This window comes from Artemia sp. Qi Xiang Cuo, chromosome 21, assembly GCF_049724085.1.
Source record: "Artemia sp. Qi Xiang Cuo chromosome 21, ASM4972408v1, whole genome shotgun sequence".
In the NCBI taxonomy this organism is placed as follows: Eukaryota; Metazoa; Arthropoda; class Branchiopoda; order Anostraca; family Artemiidae; genus Artemia; species Artemia sp. Qi Xiang Cuo.
This window is the reverse complement of record NC_142814.1, coordinates 14,168,568-14,183,179: the sequence shown is the minus strand read 5'-3', so window position 1 is coordinate 14,183,179 and position 14,612 is coordinate 14,168,568. Positions and strand designations below refer to the sequence as shown.

Below are 14,612 nucleotides of genomic sequence, written 5' to 3'. Positions count from 1 at the left end.
AATTTGAGACCATAATAAAAGTTAAACAACAAAAGTGAAAAAGAAAAAAGTTTAAATAATATAGATTGTAGGCGTCATCTATTCTTTAATATGCTATAAAATTCAATTTAAAAAGTTTCAAGTTCTACAGTAATATTTCACATACGGGATTTGTAATCCTTGTGTAATTTTTTTATGTTGAATAAATTTTACATTATTTCAGTTATCCCTGCTGTATTTTAAATTGAAGTACCTGAAAACCAGAGTTTTTCAAAATCCAAAATACACATATTCATTAAGTGATTCAAATAAGAGATTATTAAACCAATAAATATTGTATAATAGCTTCAAACAACAAATGTTTTAGCTAGCAGTTATACAGAAAGTGGTTCTGAGCAAAATGTAATCACATATACTTGAGCTACCTGAGCCATTGGGCCCCCTCTTTCAGACAGAGCTTCCAGTCCACCATCTTTGTTACGACGTATCTCTTCGGACAAGCGAACAAAGGGTGATGTTTACATTTCCTTCAGCTTTCTTCAGTTTGTTGAGTCTAACTTCCTATGCAAGTCGTGCTATGAATTATTTGTTTGTAGCACGATTTGTTTGCCACTGGGGAAAATCCTAGAGAGAGCTCCCAAAACAACTAGTTTTTTATTTCCATAACATTAATGAAATCATAACCCTTCCTCCAGATTTTCTAGGACAGTTGTTTTATTGAATTTACACCTTAAGAAGAAAGATATGAAAATCAACACGCATCTGTGATCTTCATTTCATCAAGAATTCCAAAATTCAGATTTTCGTAGAAATAATTATATATTTATAAAAATAATTTAAAATGAACAGAAGTAAGACAGTCTTCACTAGTATTCATAAGAACTTTTTTTCAGCATGAATTCTTTGATGACTAGATAAACTGGAATAAAGCAAAACATCTCTTACAAATATCGCATTGATAATGTTTTTCTCAAGCGTGAGTTGTTTGATGATAGGATAAACCAGAACTTGAAGTAAAACCTTTCTTACATATATCACATTCGAAAGGTTTTTCTCCAGTATGTGTTTTTTGATGACCCGAAAGGGTGCTTTTAAGGCCGAATTTTTTGTCACATATATCACATTTGAATGGCTTTTCTCCAGTGTGCGTCCTTTGATGATCCGAAAGGGTGCTTTTATGGCCGAATGTTTTGTCACATATTTCACATTTGAAAGGCTTTTCTCCTGTGTGCGATCTTTGATGGTGTAATAGAGCGGTTTGTTGGCCGAATGTTTTGTCACATATATCACATCTGAAAAGGTTTTCTCCAGTATGAGTTCTTTGATGAATCAAAAGGGTGTTTTTACGGCAGAAATTTTTATCACATATATCAGATTTGAAAGGTTTTTCACCTGTATGCGTTATATGATGGTTTAATAGAGCGGTTTGTTGGCAGAATGTTCTGTCACATATATCACATTCGAAAGGTTTTTCTCCAGTATGTGTTCTTTGATGACCCGAAAGGGTGCTTTTTAGGCCGATTGTTTTGTCACATATTTCACATTTGAAAGGCTTTTCTCCAGTATGAGTTCTTTGATGAATCAAAAGAGTGTTTTTACGGCAGAACTTTTTGTCACATATATCACATCTATAAGGTTTTTCTCCAGTATGAGTTGTTTGATGATGAGACAAAGCAGAACTAGAAGTAAAAACTTTCTTACGTATATCACATTTGAAAGGTTTTTCTCCAGTATGAGTTCTTTGATGATCCGAAAGGGTGCTTTTTAGGCCGAATGTTTTGTCACATATGCCACATTTGAAAGGTTTTTCTCCAGTATGAGTTATTTGATGAACTGAAAGATTGGTATTTTGTTTTGTCACATATATCACATCTGAAAGGTTTTTCTCCAGTATGAGTTATTTGATGAATCAAAAGGGTGTTTTTACGGCAGAAATTCTTGTAACATATGTCACATGTGAAAGGTTGTTCTCCAGTATGTGATCTTTGATGGCTGGATAGTTTTCATTTTCGGCCTACTGTTTTTTTACAACCATCCGATTTGAAAGGCTTGTTTCCAGGGTGAGTTATTAGCTGATTCGATATGTCGTTTTGGATACATATTGCTCTTTAATACATGTCACATGTTGCAGAATTTTACCATATGTGCGTTATATCAAGATGCGATAAGGTAGGTGTTTCGCCAAATGTTTTGTCATCAACGCAATAGTTTAAAGGTTTTTCTCTGGTATGAATTATTTGATGATAAAATAAACCAATAATTTAATGACTATCATTCTTAAATATATCACGTTCTAAATAGTTTTCTTCTGTTTGAAAAACATACTGTTCATATTTATCATTTTCAGGAAATAAACAAATTGGACTCGCCATCTCATGTTGACAATTTAAATTGAACTCTTTTTTTAGATGTATTTTTGTAAGACTTGAGCTGCTAGGTAATCCCAATCCATGTTTGCTGCTATCATTCTCACAGAACGCTCCATCAGGGAGAACTTAAATAATATAAAATTGACTCAACGTAAATCACAAAACCTCTTTTTTTTACTTGGTAGACGACTTGAGCTTTTAAAATTTTAACAATACATATTTGTAATAAAATTAATTAGAATAACTCTTACTTTGGTAAAACTTAATCAAAGTCTATTTGAGGCTTAGGTATGTATCTTGATAGGTAAGTAAAAAGTCTGATTTGACTTTGTCACTCTTTTTATCATCAAAAATGTGTGACGAAATGATTTTATAAAAACTAATATGTTTCCGGCAACCAAAGATACGAATAACTCAAACTAATCTTTATTAGTTGCCATTAATAATATATAAAAAAAATAATTGAACATAATTTATCTTTAACGTGACAACTTTAAAAATATAAATTAAACAATATATATAATATACATAAATAAATATAGCTTTAAACTATAAATAAATATATAAATTAACAAAAAACAGAAAATAAATTATATACTATGCAGAAAAGTTATATAAAAAACACACATAATAATGTAAACCCTGAATTCAAATAGTTTCCATCAGTCTTTTAAAGCAAAGAGCTTCATAAGGCCAAGAAGACTTTAAGAGAAATCACTAAAAAACACCAAATAAGAAACGAAAATATGATCTGCTAGCATTTTGAGTGATCTCAGGAAGTTTCGCAAACAATGCAAGTTTCTACATATTTGTCGTCATTTTATTTCGAGAGTCTGTGTGTCTGATAAGTGTATTCTTGAACAAGTCGATCTGTGTTCTGTTTTATCTTGTTTTTACAAGTCATGTACTTTTGCACATACATCTTCAGGGTTGGAGCGTAAGTTAAAAACCCAACGTTTTTTAGGGCGACGCCGAAAGTATTCATGACCCCCCTCCCCTAGTTCGTGTTGCATTCGACTTTCAGTCTTATCCCCCCGCATACCCGATACAGAGCAGTATACATCAGGAATCCATCCCTCGAAACAATCATCCGCCCCAAGTACTTACGCGTGCCCAGTCAGTCCAACCCCCACAATCAGTTTGCTCAATTTGGACCATCCCCAAACCCCCCCCCCCCCTAACTCATATTCCTCTAAAAAAATCCACTTCCTTTGGACTCCGTTTTTCTCCATGCGTCCAAAAAGTTACCAACTGGTTCTGGACTCCACCCGTTATTTGCTGAAACAAACCTACCCCCTCCCCGCTCCGAACCCCGCCACCGTACGTGCCGCCCTCCGAAACATCTTGCCCCCCCCCCCATATAAAGAACATTCCCAATTTGACTTATTCCCAGATCACCAGGAAACCTTTCTCCCTCCCCTCGCACTTTATTCCCCCTGGCTACCCTATCAGTATGACTCTGGTTTAAGAGTAAGCAGGCAGAACGATCCACAGGTAACACCTCCATGCAGAGTTTCTAAAACTTCAAATAGTGAGACAAATTCTACCGTAGATCCATCCGAATTTAATAATATCCACATAATTTGTCCGCTGTCCTTCTTTTCTCTCAAGCCCGGTCCAGTCCCGCCTTTTAATAATGCCTCAAAGCCATCCCCTTACCCATATCATCCTTCTCATAAACTTCAACCCCAAATAACTCCATCCCGAATTGAAAAAACATCCCAATACCCAAATCGGTTTAAATTTCCATCTTTCCTACTTACCAATGCTGAGAGCCTGAATTTTGATAAAATTACCGAACTCGAGGGTATCTCTGAAATTCATAAAATTAATATTATTGCTGTGACAGAGGTTCAGTCCCAGAACCCAGATTTCCTAAAAATCAGCAATTATGCTCTGTTTATAAGGTTTCGCCCTCCCGATCACCCTCTCGGGAAAAATGGAGGTGGTAGATTATTTTTTGTCCGAGATAACCTCCAACCTAAACTCATCCCCACCCCAACTTATCAGATTATGGTGAAATTCTATGGCTGAGCCTTAGACAGAAAGTACTTCCCCGCCCTTTCAATTTAATTGTAACCGCCGTCTTTTATCATTCCCCTAACCAAAGTATTGACCAGAAACGCAAATTTATACAACAATTTCTTATAAGTGCTGACTTTGTGTTATCGAAGTATCCGAACGCTGGTATTTGCTTACTTGGCGATGCGAATGACCTGAGGATGGACTATCTGCACCTCTCTTAATATTAAACAACTGGTTAGAATATCTACAACGAATGGTAACACCTCTTTGGATGTTATTTGTTCAAACATGAGTAAGTATTACAACTCCCCGCAAGCACTGTCACCATTAGAAGGCAGTTACCACTATTGTCTTCTTTTTTCTCCCTCTTCAGCCATTGAACATTCCTTTACTACCCCCATTGGGGTTTGCCGTCCCCTCATTGACACAGGCCTTTTTTCTTTTGGATCATGGCTGACCAGTGAAAGTTGGTCAGACCTTTATAATTCTAATAACCTTGATGATAAAATTTTGATTTTTCACAAAAAACTAATTGATTCCTACTCATTAGGTTTCACAGAAAAAAAAATATCAGAAAATACTCCAGTGATAAACCTTACATAAATAATCACATAAAAATGTTAATCCGCACGAAAATAAGCTTATTTAAAGGGGGTAATTTAGCTGAAGCAAATAGGTTAAGAACGGAATTAAAAAGTAAAATTAGAAAAGTTACCGGAGTCTACTATAAAAATAAATTAACAACTTGTGCCATGATGAACTAAAGAATTGGTACTCTGAAATTAAAAAAACTATCGGCAAGAGTCAAGAATAACTAAATTTTAATATAAATGAACCTCCAGAGACCACAGCTAATGACCTCAATAAGTTTCTGGCTTCTATTGTCCAGAGTCTCCCACCACTATCTTACGCATTTCCAGATATTCCTGATCCTTTTTCACTCCCACATATTTCTCCACTTGATGTTGTAAAAAAAATTGAAAAACTAAAACGATCAAGCATTTGCCCTTTAGATATTCCTGTTCCTCTGATTAAAGCTTTCAGCGATTACCTCTCAAAACCCCTATCCACCCTGTTTAATGAAATTATGGAATCTGGACAGTTCCCTCAATATTGAAAACAAGGCTTTATTACCCCAATCAAAAAGAAAAATGGGAAGCCTGGCTTTGATGGCATTCGTCCTATTACCCTCACCTCAATTTTTTCAAAATTGTATGAAAGTTTTCTCGCAGACTGGCTTAAGACGAAAGTCCTCCCCCTCATTGATCTTAGACAGTTTGGTAATCTCACATCCACGTCAACCACTCATTACCTGATCCATCTTATTGATACCATGGATAAATTACTTGAAAAACCTAGCACTTGGCTTAATCTGATTTCTATTGATCTTCAAAAAGCTTTCGATTTTATTAACCACAATTTACTCATAGATAAACTTATAAATGAATTCCATATTGAAACTTTCCTTGTTAAGCTCGTTGCCTCTTTTCTCTCTAATAGATCCCAAGCAGTTAAATATCTAAATTGTTTCTCAAATCATCTCCCCATATTTAATGGCATTCCTCAGGGGACTATTCTAGGCCCTCTCCTTTTTTCTCTAATGATTAACAGCCTTTCAACCCTTTATGACAATAGGTAGAAATTTGTCGATGACTTGACAGTTATAGAGATATGTCATAAAAACAACTTCAGCAGCCCAATAGCCATACTCCAAGATAGTGCCTGTGAGGCCTCGTCCCTTGAAATGGCAGTTAACCCTTCCACAGCCGCAATAGTCTCAGGAAGTTTTCTTAAGTATCCCTTCCCCTTTTTCTTCCTCCTATTCCTCCTAAAACCCCTGTCACATCTCTTAAACTCATTGGCCTTACAATTTCTTCTAGTTTGAAATGGGATGCCTATATAAATAATATCCAACGACAAGCAAACTCCTCGCTTTCCCTCCTTAAACTTTTAAATAAATTTAGATGCCCGCAATCACATTTATTACAAGTATCCATTTCTTTTATACGTCCCATATGAGAGTGTGCTTGTCCTGTGTGGCGTACTTACCGCTCAAATCAATTTCAAATGAAATTACCAATGTCCAAAAGAGAGCTCTAAGAAATATTTCTAAATAGAGTAAAATACCATATTTGCATTTGTTAAATATTTCAAAACTAGAGACCCTCAAGAAACGAAAAGATGATTTGCGCCTCCGTTTTGGTAAGTTGGCATTTTTGAACCCCCGTAATGCGAACCTTTTCCCTGAACACCATGTACCTGATAGAAATCGTCCTCCACGAACTGTGTCACAGCCTAGTCCCACCTTATCTCCCATTCTCTGTACTACCTCGTGGTATAAGAAATTTTTATCCCTTTTTTTACTGATATAATAAATAAATGTTAATTTGTACATAAATTTTATCTTATCTCTTACATGATAAAAAAGAAACAGCTCGTTTTTCTTTTTACTCTTTTTTTGTATATATTATTTATTTTTTCAGTTTTATCAGTTTTATCTTTTTAACTAGTTGCCATTTTGCAGTTTTCAACATAAGTGACAAAGCAATCATACACATCCGATATTTATTTATTTTTTTGTCTTGGTTGTCACTTTTTTCGTTGTTATGCTTTTGCTATTATTTTCTTGTTTATTTGTTTTTTTATGGACTTGAAAATTCGAATTCGGCCCTTTAGGGCTTGTGATAGTAATTTCTCGAAATAAATATCTATCTATCTATCTATCTCTAACTTCATTGGTTGCAATCTTCTTTCAATTCTAGAAGAGGCAATATCTATATTAAAAATCTGCTTTTATTTTAATATTACAATCAACCTTGTATCATTGTGTCTGATTGAACCTCAAATAAATTATCGACTTCTTTGATGACAATGTTGCATTAAAAAGAAGTTAAAATAAAGCAGTTTTTGAAGAAAATAATTAGACTATGGAGTGGTATTAGCAATATTAATAAGGGATATTATAGTTATCGCGCACGGCTAAATTCAAAGACACCTATAGCCAAGGCTTTGTAACTGAAACAAAAGAATATTGTTCACATTTAAAATTGTAAACAACATCTAATGATTTAAAACATACAAAAAAGCTCCAAACAAAAAAAATTTATTCGTTTTGTTCAGGAGTTTAAACGGACTACAAAATTTTGTGTCATAATACTTAAAACCCACTAGAGCTACTACTTAGTTAAATAGTAGTTTGAAAATGCAAGCACTGCACTCAGATGCAAAAAAAAAACTATCTTTCAGCCCCTACCATAATGCCAAAGGAAGTGGAAGACATGCCTTTTTATTAATACGTTCGAGCATTTCAAGTTCACTTAACCTTAGCTTTTCACGAGACAGAAATGACGTCAGAGGTTGGTAGGATTATTACTCGGATTAATTGTTAGAGAAGTTACATTTGCTGATCCAGGAAAATACAAGGTCATTGAAAATAAGTGACGTTGTGTAAACAAGAATTTCCATTCTTTAGAAAATGTGTAAAATACATGAAATTATATCCAAATAACAAAAGGCGAAAGTAACTATAAAACGTGAAGCACCTTCCAGGGTTTATAAATAAGATATGAATAAAGTTAATTAAATGTAAATAATTTTATTATTCACTCAGTCGCCTATGTCTTTTACATATTATATTTGAGAAACTTAATATTGAGCAGATAAGCGAAATAAGAGGGGTGCCCGAACACACATTTTGGACAGACAAATATACAGAAGAGGATGACGAACATCTCAATCCTACCTTTATTGCCTTCCCCATCAATGTTCAACTCTAGTTTAAGATGATCAGCATTATCTTGACAATCTGCAGAGATGCCCGGATAAACAGCAAAAAAAATGGCTTCATGTTCCGTAAATAAATTCGGATGTGCACTTGCAGATATATCTTTATTATCATTTGAAGATTCATCTTCATATTCTATAAAAATCAGAATAATAATAACACAAAAACTCTAAGAACAAAACAACTTGGTAAATAATAAAACATTTATAGTACAAAAGTTTTTTTTTTGTATATGGTAATTAATTTTGGGTAAAGATAAATTGATCCTAGAGACTTCGTAAATTTATGAAGACGAAGAACAGTAAAGGCAATGAAAGAGACAAATTTTTAAAATCAAATAAAAGAGAGAGTATAAAGGCAAATTATTTTAAATCTTGTCAAAAAGTTTCTTCGCCACTGTTGAAGCAATATCTCCTTCCCTAGTAAAGAGCAAATGCACTTTGCGCTTTACTGAGAAAAAAACAAAACAAAAAAAACAACAACAACAAAAATTCAAATGACCGTGGATTGTCAGTTTAATTGACACCAAAGAATTCTTATATGGTATTGAATTTCGTTCCAATTCCTTAAGAATGACCCCTGAATCACGAAGGGTTTAATTAGAATAAATAGCTCTTTTGAAAGTATTAAAAAGACACTTTATCATAAAGAGCGAGGTATTGACGAGACGGTGAACCCCCTCATATACGTAATAATTTTTGTTTGTTCGAAGTTTTAATGTTCTTCTTTACTTTCAGCTGGAAAAAACTTGTTTTGGTTATTTAATTTCTTATTGATTTTTAAATAATGCTGGGAAACCCCGCACCACCTTCATGGAAAATTACCTTCCCACATGGACAGATCTTCCCACGTAACCTTCTCCTCCCCCCACCAGAAAAAATCCTTCCTGAAAACGCCTGTACACTTCCCAATAATCAATACTATTTGTACATTAATTTAAAAAAACAAGGTATTTCCGAGGGAAGTACAGAGTGAAGTTGAAACCTAAAACAGACAGAAATTATTAATTCACAACCTGTTAGATACATATTAATACAACTAGCACAAATAAAACAATTAATTATGTTTCCCTAGGCTTTTAGGATTATAAAGATCTACCACTTTACTGAAAACACAAACTAATATAGGACTATGGTACAGTAAAAGCAAACCAATTAAGAACACTTTTTATAGAATCAAAATGTTATTTATCCCTTTTAGGATCAATCCCTTTTAAGATAAGGCAACAATCCATTTTAGGATTTTCTTTATTATTCTACGTTTAACTTGGTGTCACTTCTGCACAATGGCTCAGTCGAATGACTGGCTCTCGGTTTGGTTCTTAAAAGGACATGTCATGATTAGTGTGTACACAAGTTCGAAGTAAGGCCATATTGATAGTATTAGGACTATAGACTAGCTTTAGAATTTGCATCAGAGCTTGAAATTCACTCTTGTATAGAGAGAAATATTCGGATTTCCAGAGTTCATATTATGTCTTACTAGATCTTCATTTAAAGTTATAGGAGAGTATATCCCTCACAATTTAAAGACTATGTATTGCCTACTTTTATTATTATAGCTGGTGAGAGCAAAATGCTGCTTAATGAATCAGTCCAAAATTTTTATTTGCTGTTCAATTACTTGTCGGCTATTAAAAAATATTTAGTTTTACGCTTATGTTATTAATATAATTTAAAATATATAATAAAAGTTATTAATGTCGAAACTGGTGTAAGAGTATAAAAATCTTTATAGCTTTGTTTAGTGTTGTCATGATACATACTCATTTTTGACTTTTAAATCAATAATCCTTTTTTTTATACTTGACTTTTGTGTTTTCAGTAAAACGCTAGTTTTGTATAATCCTAAAAGCATAGGGAAACATAATTAGTTGGTTTATTTACACTAGTTATATTAATATATATTAAATAGAATGTGAAGTAATAATTTTTGTCCGTTTTCAGTTTCAACATCGCTCTTTACTTCCCTCGGAAAAACTTTGTTTTTTTAATTAATCTTTGTTCGTTTTTGATTAAAATTTAATGCAGAAACAATGCTGCCATGATCTTTTTTATTTATACGGAATGCACGCTCGTTTTAAGTTTTAATGTCACTTCTTAATTTCAGTTGAAAATATTCACAAATATGACCTATGATTCAAGTGAACATACCACTTGATGCCTAAAACTTAAAACAAACAGAAAATATTACGTATATGAGGGGGGTTGCCTGTTCCTCAATACCTCGCTCTTTACGCTGAATTTTTTTTTTAACTTTTAAAAATGCTCATTATTCTAATAAAATGACACTTTTGTTTCATCATAAAAATTAAAAAATTGGGACGAAAATTCAAACTTTATTGTAAAGAGCGTTTTATTGAGGAGGGGGAGCCCCAATATTGTAAGAGCTTAGTAAAATAAAAGAAAGAACAAGCAGGGTTTGCAAAAGGTCATAATGCTATACATAAGCTCCTAGTCCTTTCGGCACTTGTAGATAATGTGTAAAAGGGTAAGGTAGGCTGTACATAAAATAATTGGGAGTAATATCATTAGCTAAAATGGCTGTTAAAAGCATGTAAAAGAGAATATGACTTCAAAAGCACAATCCTTCTGGTTTACAAATATTTAATAAAGTGATAAAAGAGAAGCGATGAAATCAAACAGAAAACATTTTTACTAAAACATGTTTCGGTCAATGAGCCAAAAAATTACATCAAATTATTCTCAGTGAATTCACCCAAGTTAGTAAAAACACAATGTTCCCTTGTATAATATAGGGTTGAAACTCGTGCTTTTGGTCAACTAGCAGTAGAAAGCAAGCTGTTAGTTAAAATTAAAATGCGAAACCAATGCTGAAAATACATACAATAAACTTGTCAACGACAAAGAAATGCAATAACGTTGAAAATGAAAACAACATTTGAGACGAAAATAAAAGTAAACAACAAAAGTGAAAAAGAAAATAGTTTAGAAAATATAGTTTGTAGGCGTCATCTAGTCTTGAATATGCTGTAAAATTCAATTTCAAAAATTTCACGTTCTACAGTGCGATTTCACATACGGGATTTGTTCTCCTTGTGTAATTTTTTATGTTGAATAAATTTTACATTATTTCAGTTATCCCTGCTGGAGCTTTCTTTGACAATGATAGCAGTGATAGCACTAGTATTTATATACTGTCCATAAGGATTTTCAATCATGGTACCTGAAAAACCAGAGTTTTTCAAAATCCAAAATACACACATTCATTAAGTGATTCAAATAAGAGATTAACAAACCAATAAATCTTGCATAATAACTTATAACAACAAATGCTTTAACTAGCAGTTATACAGATAGTGGTTCTGAGCAAGAGGTGATTATATATATAATTGAACTACCTGAGTCATTAGGCCCCCTCTTTCAGACATACCTTCCGGTCCGCCAACTTTGTTACGACTTATCTCTTCAGACAAGAGAACAAAGGACGATGTTCACATTTATTACAACAATCTTTAGTTTGTTGAGTCCTACTTCTTATGCAAGTCGTTCTATGACTTATTTGCACACATTAAGATTTACGTTTTGCCACTGGGAACAAGCCCAGAGAGAGCTCCTAAAACACCTAGTTTTTTATTTCCATAACCATAATGAAACCATAACCCTCCCTCCCGATTTTCTAGGACAGTTAGTTCAGAGCATTTACCCCTGGGAAAGAAAGAAATAAAAATCAACACGCATCCGTGATCTTCAGCAAGAATTACAAAATTCAGAAATTTTGTAGACATAATCACCCATTTACAGAAATCATTTACAATGAACAGAAGTAAGATATTTTTCACTAGTATTCACCAGGCTTTTCTTCAGCATGAATTCTTTGATGACTAGATAAACTTAAATAAAGCAAAATATCTCTTACAAATATCGCATTGATAATGTTTTTCTCAACCGTGAGTTGTTTGATGATGGGATAAACCAGAACTTGAAGTAAAACTTTTCTTACATATATCACATTCGAAAGGTTTTTCTCCAGTGTGCGTTCTTTGATGCTGAGAAAGAGCGGTTTTTTGGCAGAATGCTTTGTCACATATATCACATTTAAAAGGTTTTTCTCCAGTATGTGTTCTTTGATGCTGAAAAAGATGGATTTTTTGGTAGAAAGTTTTGTCACATATATCACATTTGAAAGATTTTTCTCCAGTATGCGTCCTTTGATGAAGGGATAAGGCACTTTTTTGGCCGAATGTTTTGTCACATATATCACATCTATAAGGTTTTTCTCTAGCATGAGTTGTTTGATGATGGGATAAACCAGAATTTGAAGTAAAATCTTTCTTACATATATCACATTTGAAAGGATTTTCTCCAGTATGAGTTCTTTGATGAATCAAAAGGGTGTTTTTACGGCAGAACTTTTTGTCACATATATCACATTTGAAAGGTTTTTCTCCAGTATGAGTTATATGATGAGCTGAAAGATTGGTCTTTAGGCCGAATGTTTTGTCACATATGCCACATTTGAAAGTCTTTTCTCCAGTATGAGTTCAATGATGATTCGAAAGAGTGCTTTTTTGGCAGAATGTTTTGTAACATATGTCACATCTATAAGGTTTTTCTCCAGCATGAGCAGAACTTGAAGTAAAAACTTTCTTACATACATCACATTTGAAAGGTTTTTCTCCAGTATGCGTTCTTTGATGATCCGATAAGGTACTTTTTAGGCCTAATGTTTTGTCACCTACGTCATATTTGAAAGGTTTTTCCCTGGTATGAATTCTTTGATGATGAAATAAACCAATAATTGAAGGAATATCTTTCTTAAATATATCGCATTCAAAATATTTTTCTTCTGTGTGAGAAACCTCCTGTTCATATTTATCATTTTCAGGAAATACACAAGTGGGACTTGCCATCTCCTGTTGACAATTTAAATTCAACTCTTTTTTTAGATATATTTTTGTAAGACTTGAGCTGCTAGGTAATCCCAATCCACGTTTGCTGCTATCAATCTCACAGAACGCTCCAACAGGGAGAACTGAAATAACATAAAATTGACTCAACGTAAATCACAAAACCTCTTTTTTTTACTTGGTAGACAACTTGAGCTTTTAAAATTTTAACAATACATATTTGTAATAAAATTAATTAGAATAACTCTTACTTTGGTAAAACTTTATAAAAGTCTATTTGAGGCATATGTCTTAGGTATGTATCTTGATACGTAAGTAAAAAGTCTGATTTGACTTCGTCACTCTTTTTATCATCAAAAATATGTGACCTAATGATTTTACAAAAATTAAGACGTTTCCGGCAACCAAAGATACGAATAACGCAAACTAATCTTTATTAGTTGCAATTAATAATATATATAAAAACAAATCATTAAACATAATTCGTCTTTAACATGACAACTTTAAAAATATAAAATTCAACAATATATATAATATACATAAATAAATATAACTTTAAACTTTAAATAAATATATAAATTAACAAAAAACAGAAAATAAATTATATAATATGCAAAAAAGTTATATGAAAAAACACACACAATTATGGAAACCCTGAATTCAAATAGTTTTCATCAGTCTTTCAAAGCCAAGAGCTTCATAAGGCCAAGAAGACTTTAAGAAAAATCACTAAAAAACACCAAATAAGAAAGGAAAATGTGATCTGCAAGCATTTTGATAGTGGTCTCTGCAAGTTTCGCAAACAATGCAAGTTTCTACATATTTGTCGTCATTTTATTTCGGGAGTCTGTGTGTCTGATAAGTGTTTTCTTGACCAAGTTGATCTGTGTTCTGTTTTATCTTGTTTTGATAAGTCGTGTACTTTTGCTCATGCATCTTCAGAGTTGGAGCTAATTTAAAAACCCAACGTTTTTTAGGGCGACGCCGAAATTATTCACGACCCCCCCCCTCCCCTAGTTCGTGTTCCATTCGACTTTCAGTCTTATCCCCCTGCATACCCGATACAGAGCAGTATACCTCAGAAATCAATTCCTCGAAACAATCCACCGCCCCAAGTACTTACGCGTGCCCAGTCAGTCCAAACCCCACAATCACTTTGCTCAATTCGGACCATCCCCAAACCCCCCCCCCCTCACTCATATTCCTCACAAAAATCCACTTCTTTTCGACTCCGTTCCTTTCCCTGCGTCCAAGAAGTTACCAATTGGCTCTGGCCTCCAACCGTTATTTGCCGAAACAAGCCCGGCCCCTCCCCTCTCCGACACCCTCCCCCGTATGTCCCGCCCTCAGCATCATCTTGCCCCCCCCCCAGCTAAATAACACTCCCAAGTTGACTTGTTCCCAGATCACCAGAAAACCTTTCTCCCTTCCCTCACACTTTATCCCCTCTGGCTACCCTATCAGTATGACTCTGGTTTAAGAGTAAGCAGGCAGAACGATCCACAGGTAACACCTCCATGCAGAGTTCCTAAAACTTCAAATAGTGAGACGAATTCCACCGTAGTTCCATCCCAATTTAATAATA

General features: G+C 33.8%; 1 protein-coding gene across 1 annotated transcript in view; it reads right to left on the bottom strand.

Moving 5' to 3' along the window:
- Window positions 1-837: 837 nt before the first annotated feature.
- The window catches only part of LOC148939263 (uncharacterized), a 17,876-nt gene continuing 4,101 nt past the window's right edge, over window positions 838-14,612 (bottom strand). The window contains exons 2-5 of the mRNA XM_089106829.1: window positions 12,772-13,152; window positions 11,970-12,098; window positions 8,116-8,292; window positions 838-1,851 (exon numbers count right to left, since the gene is read on the bottom strand). Coding sequence (XP_088962955.1) covers window positions 950-1,851; window positions 8,116-8,292; window positions 11,970-12,098; window positions 12,772-13,152 — 1,589 coding nt within the window. The 3' untranslated portion in view covers window positions 838-949. The remainder of the gene's footprint in view (window positions 1,852-8,115; window positions 8,293-11,969; window positions 12,099-12,771; window positions 13,153-14,612) is intronic.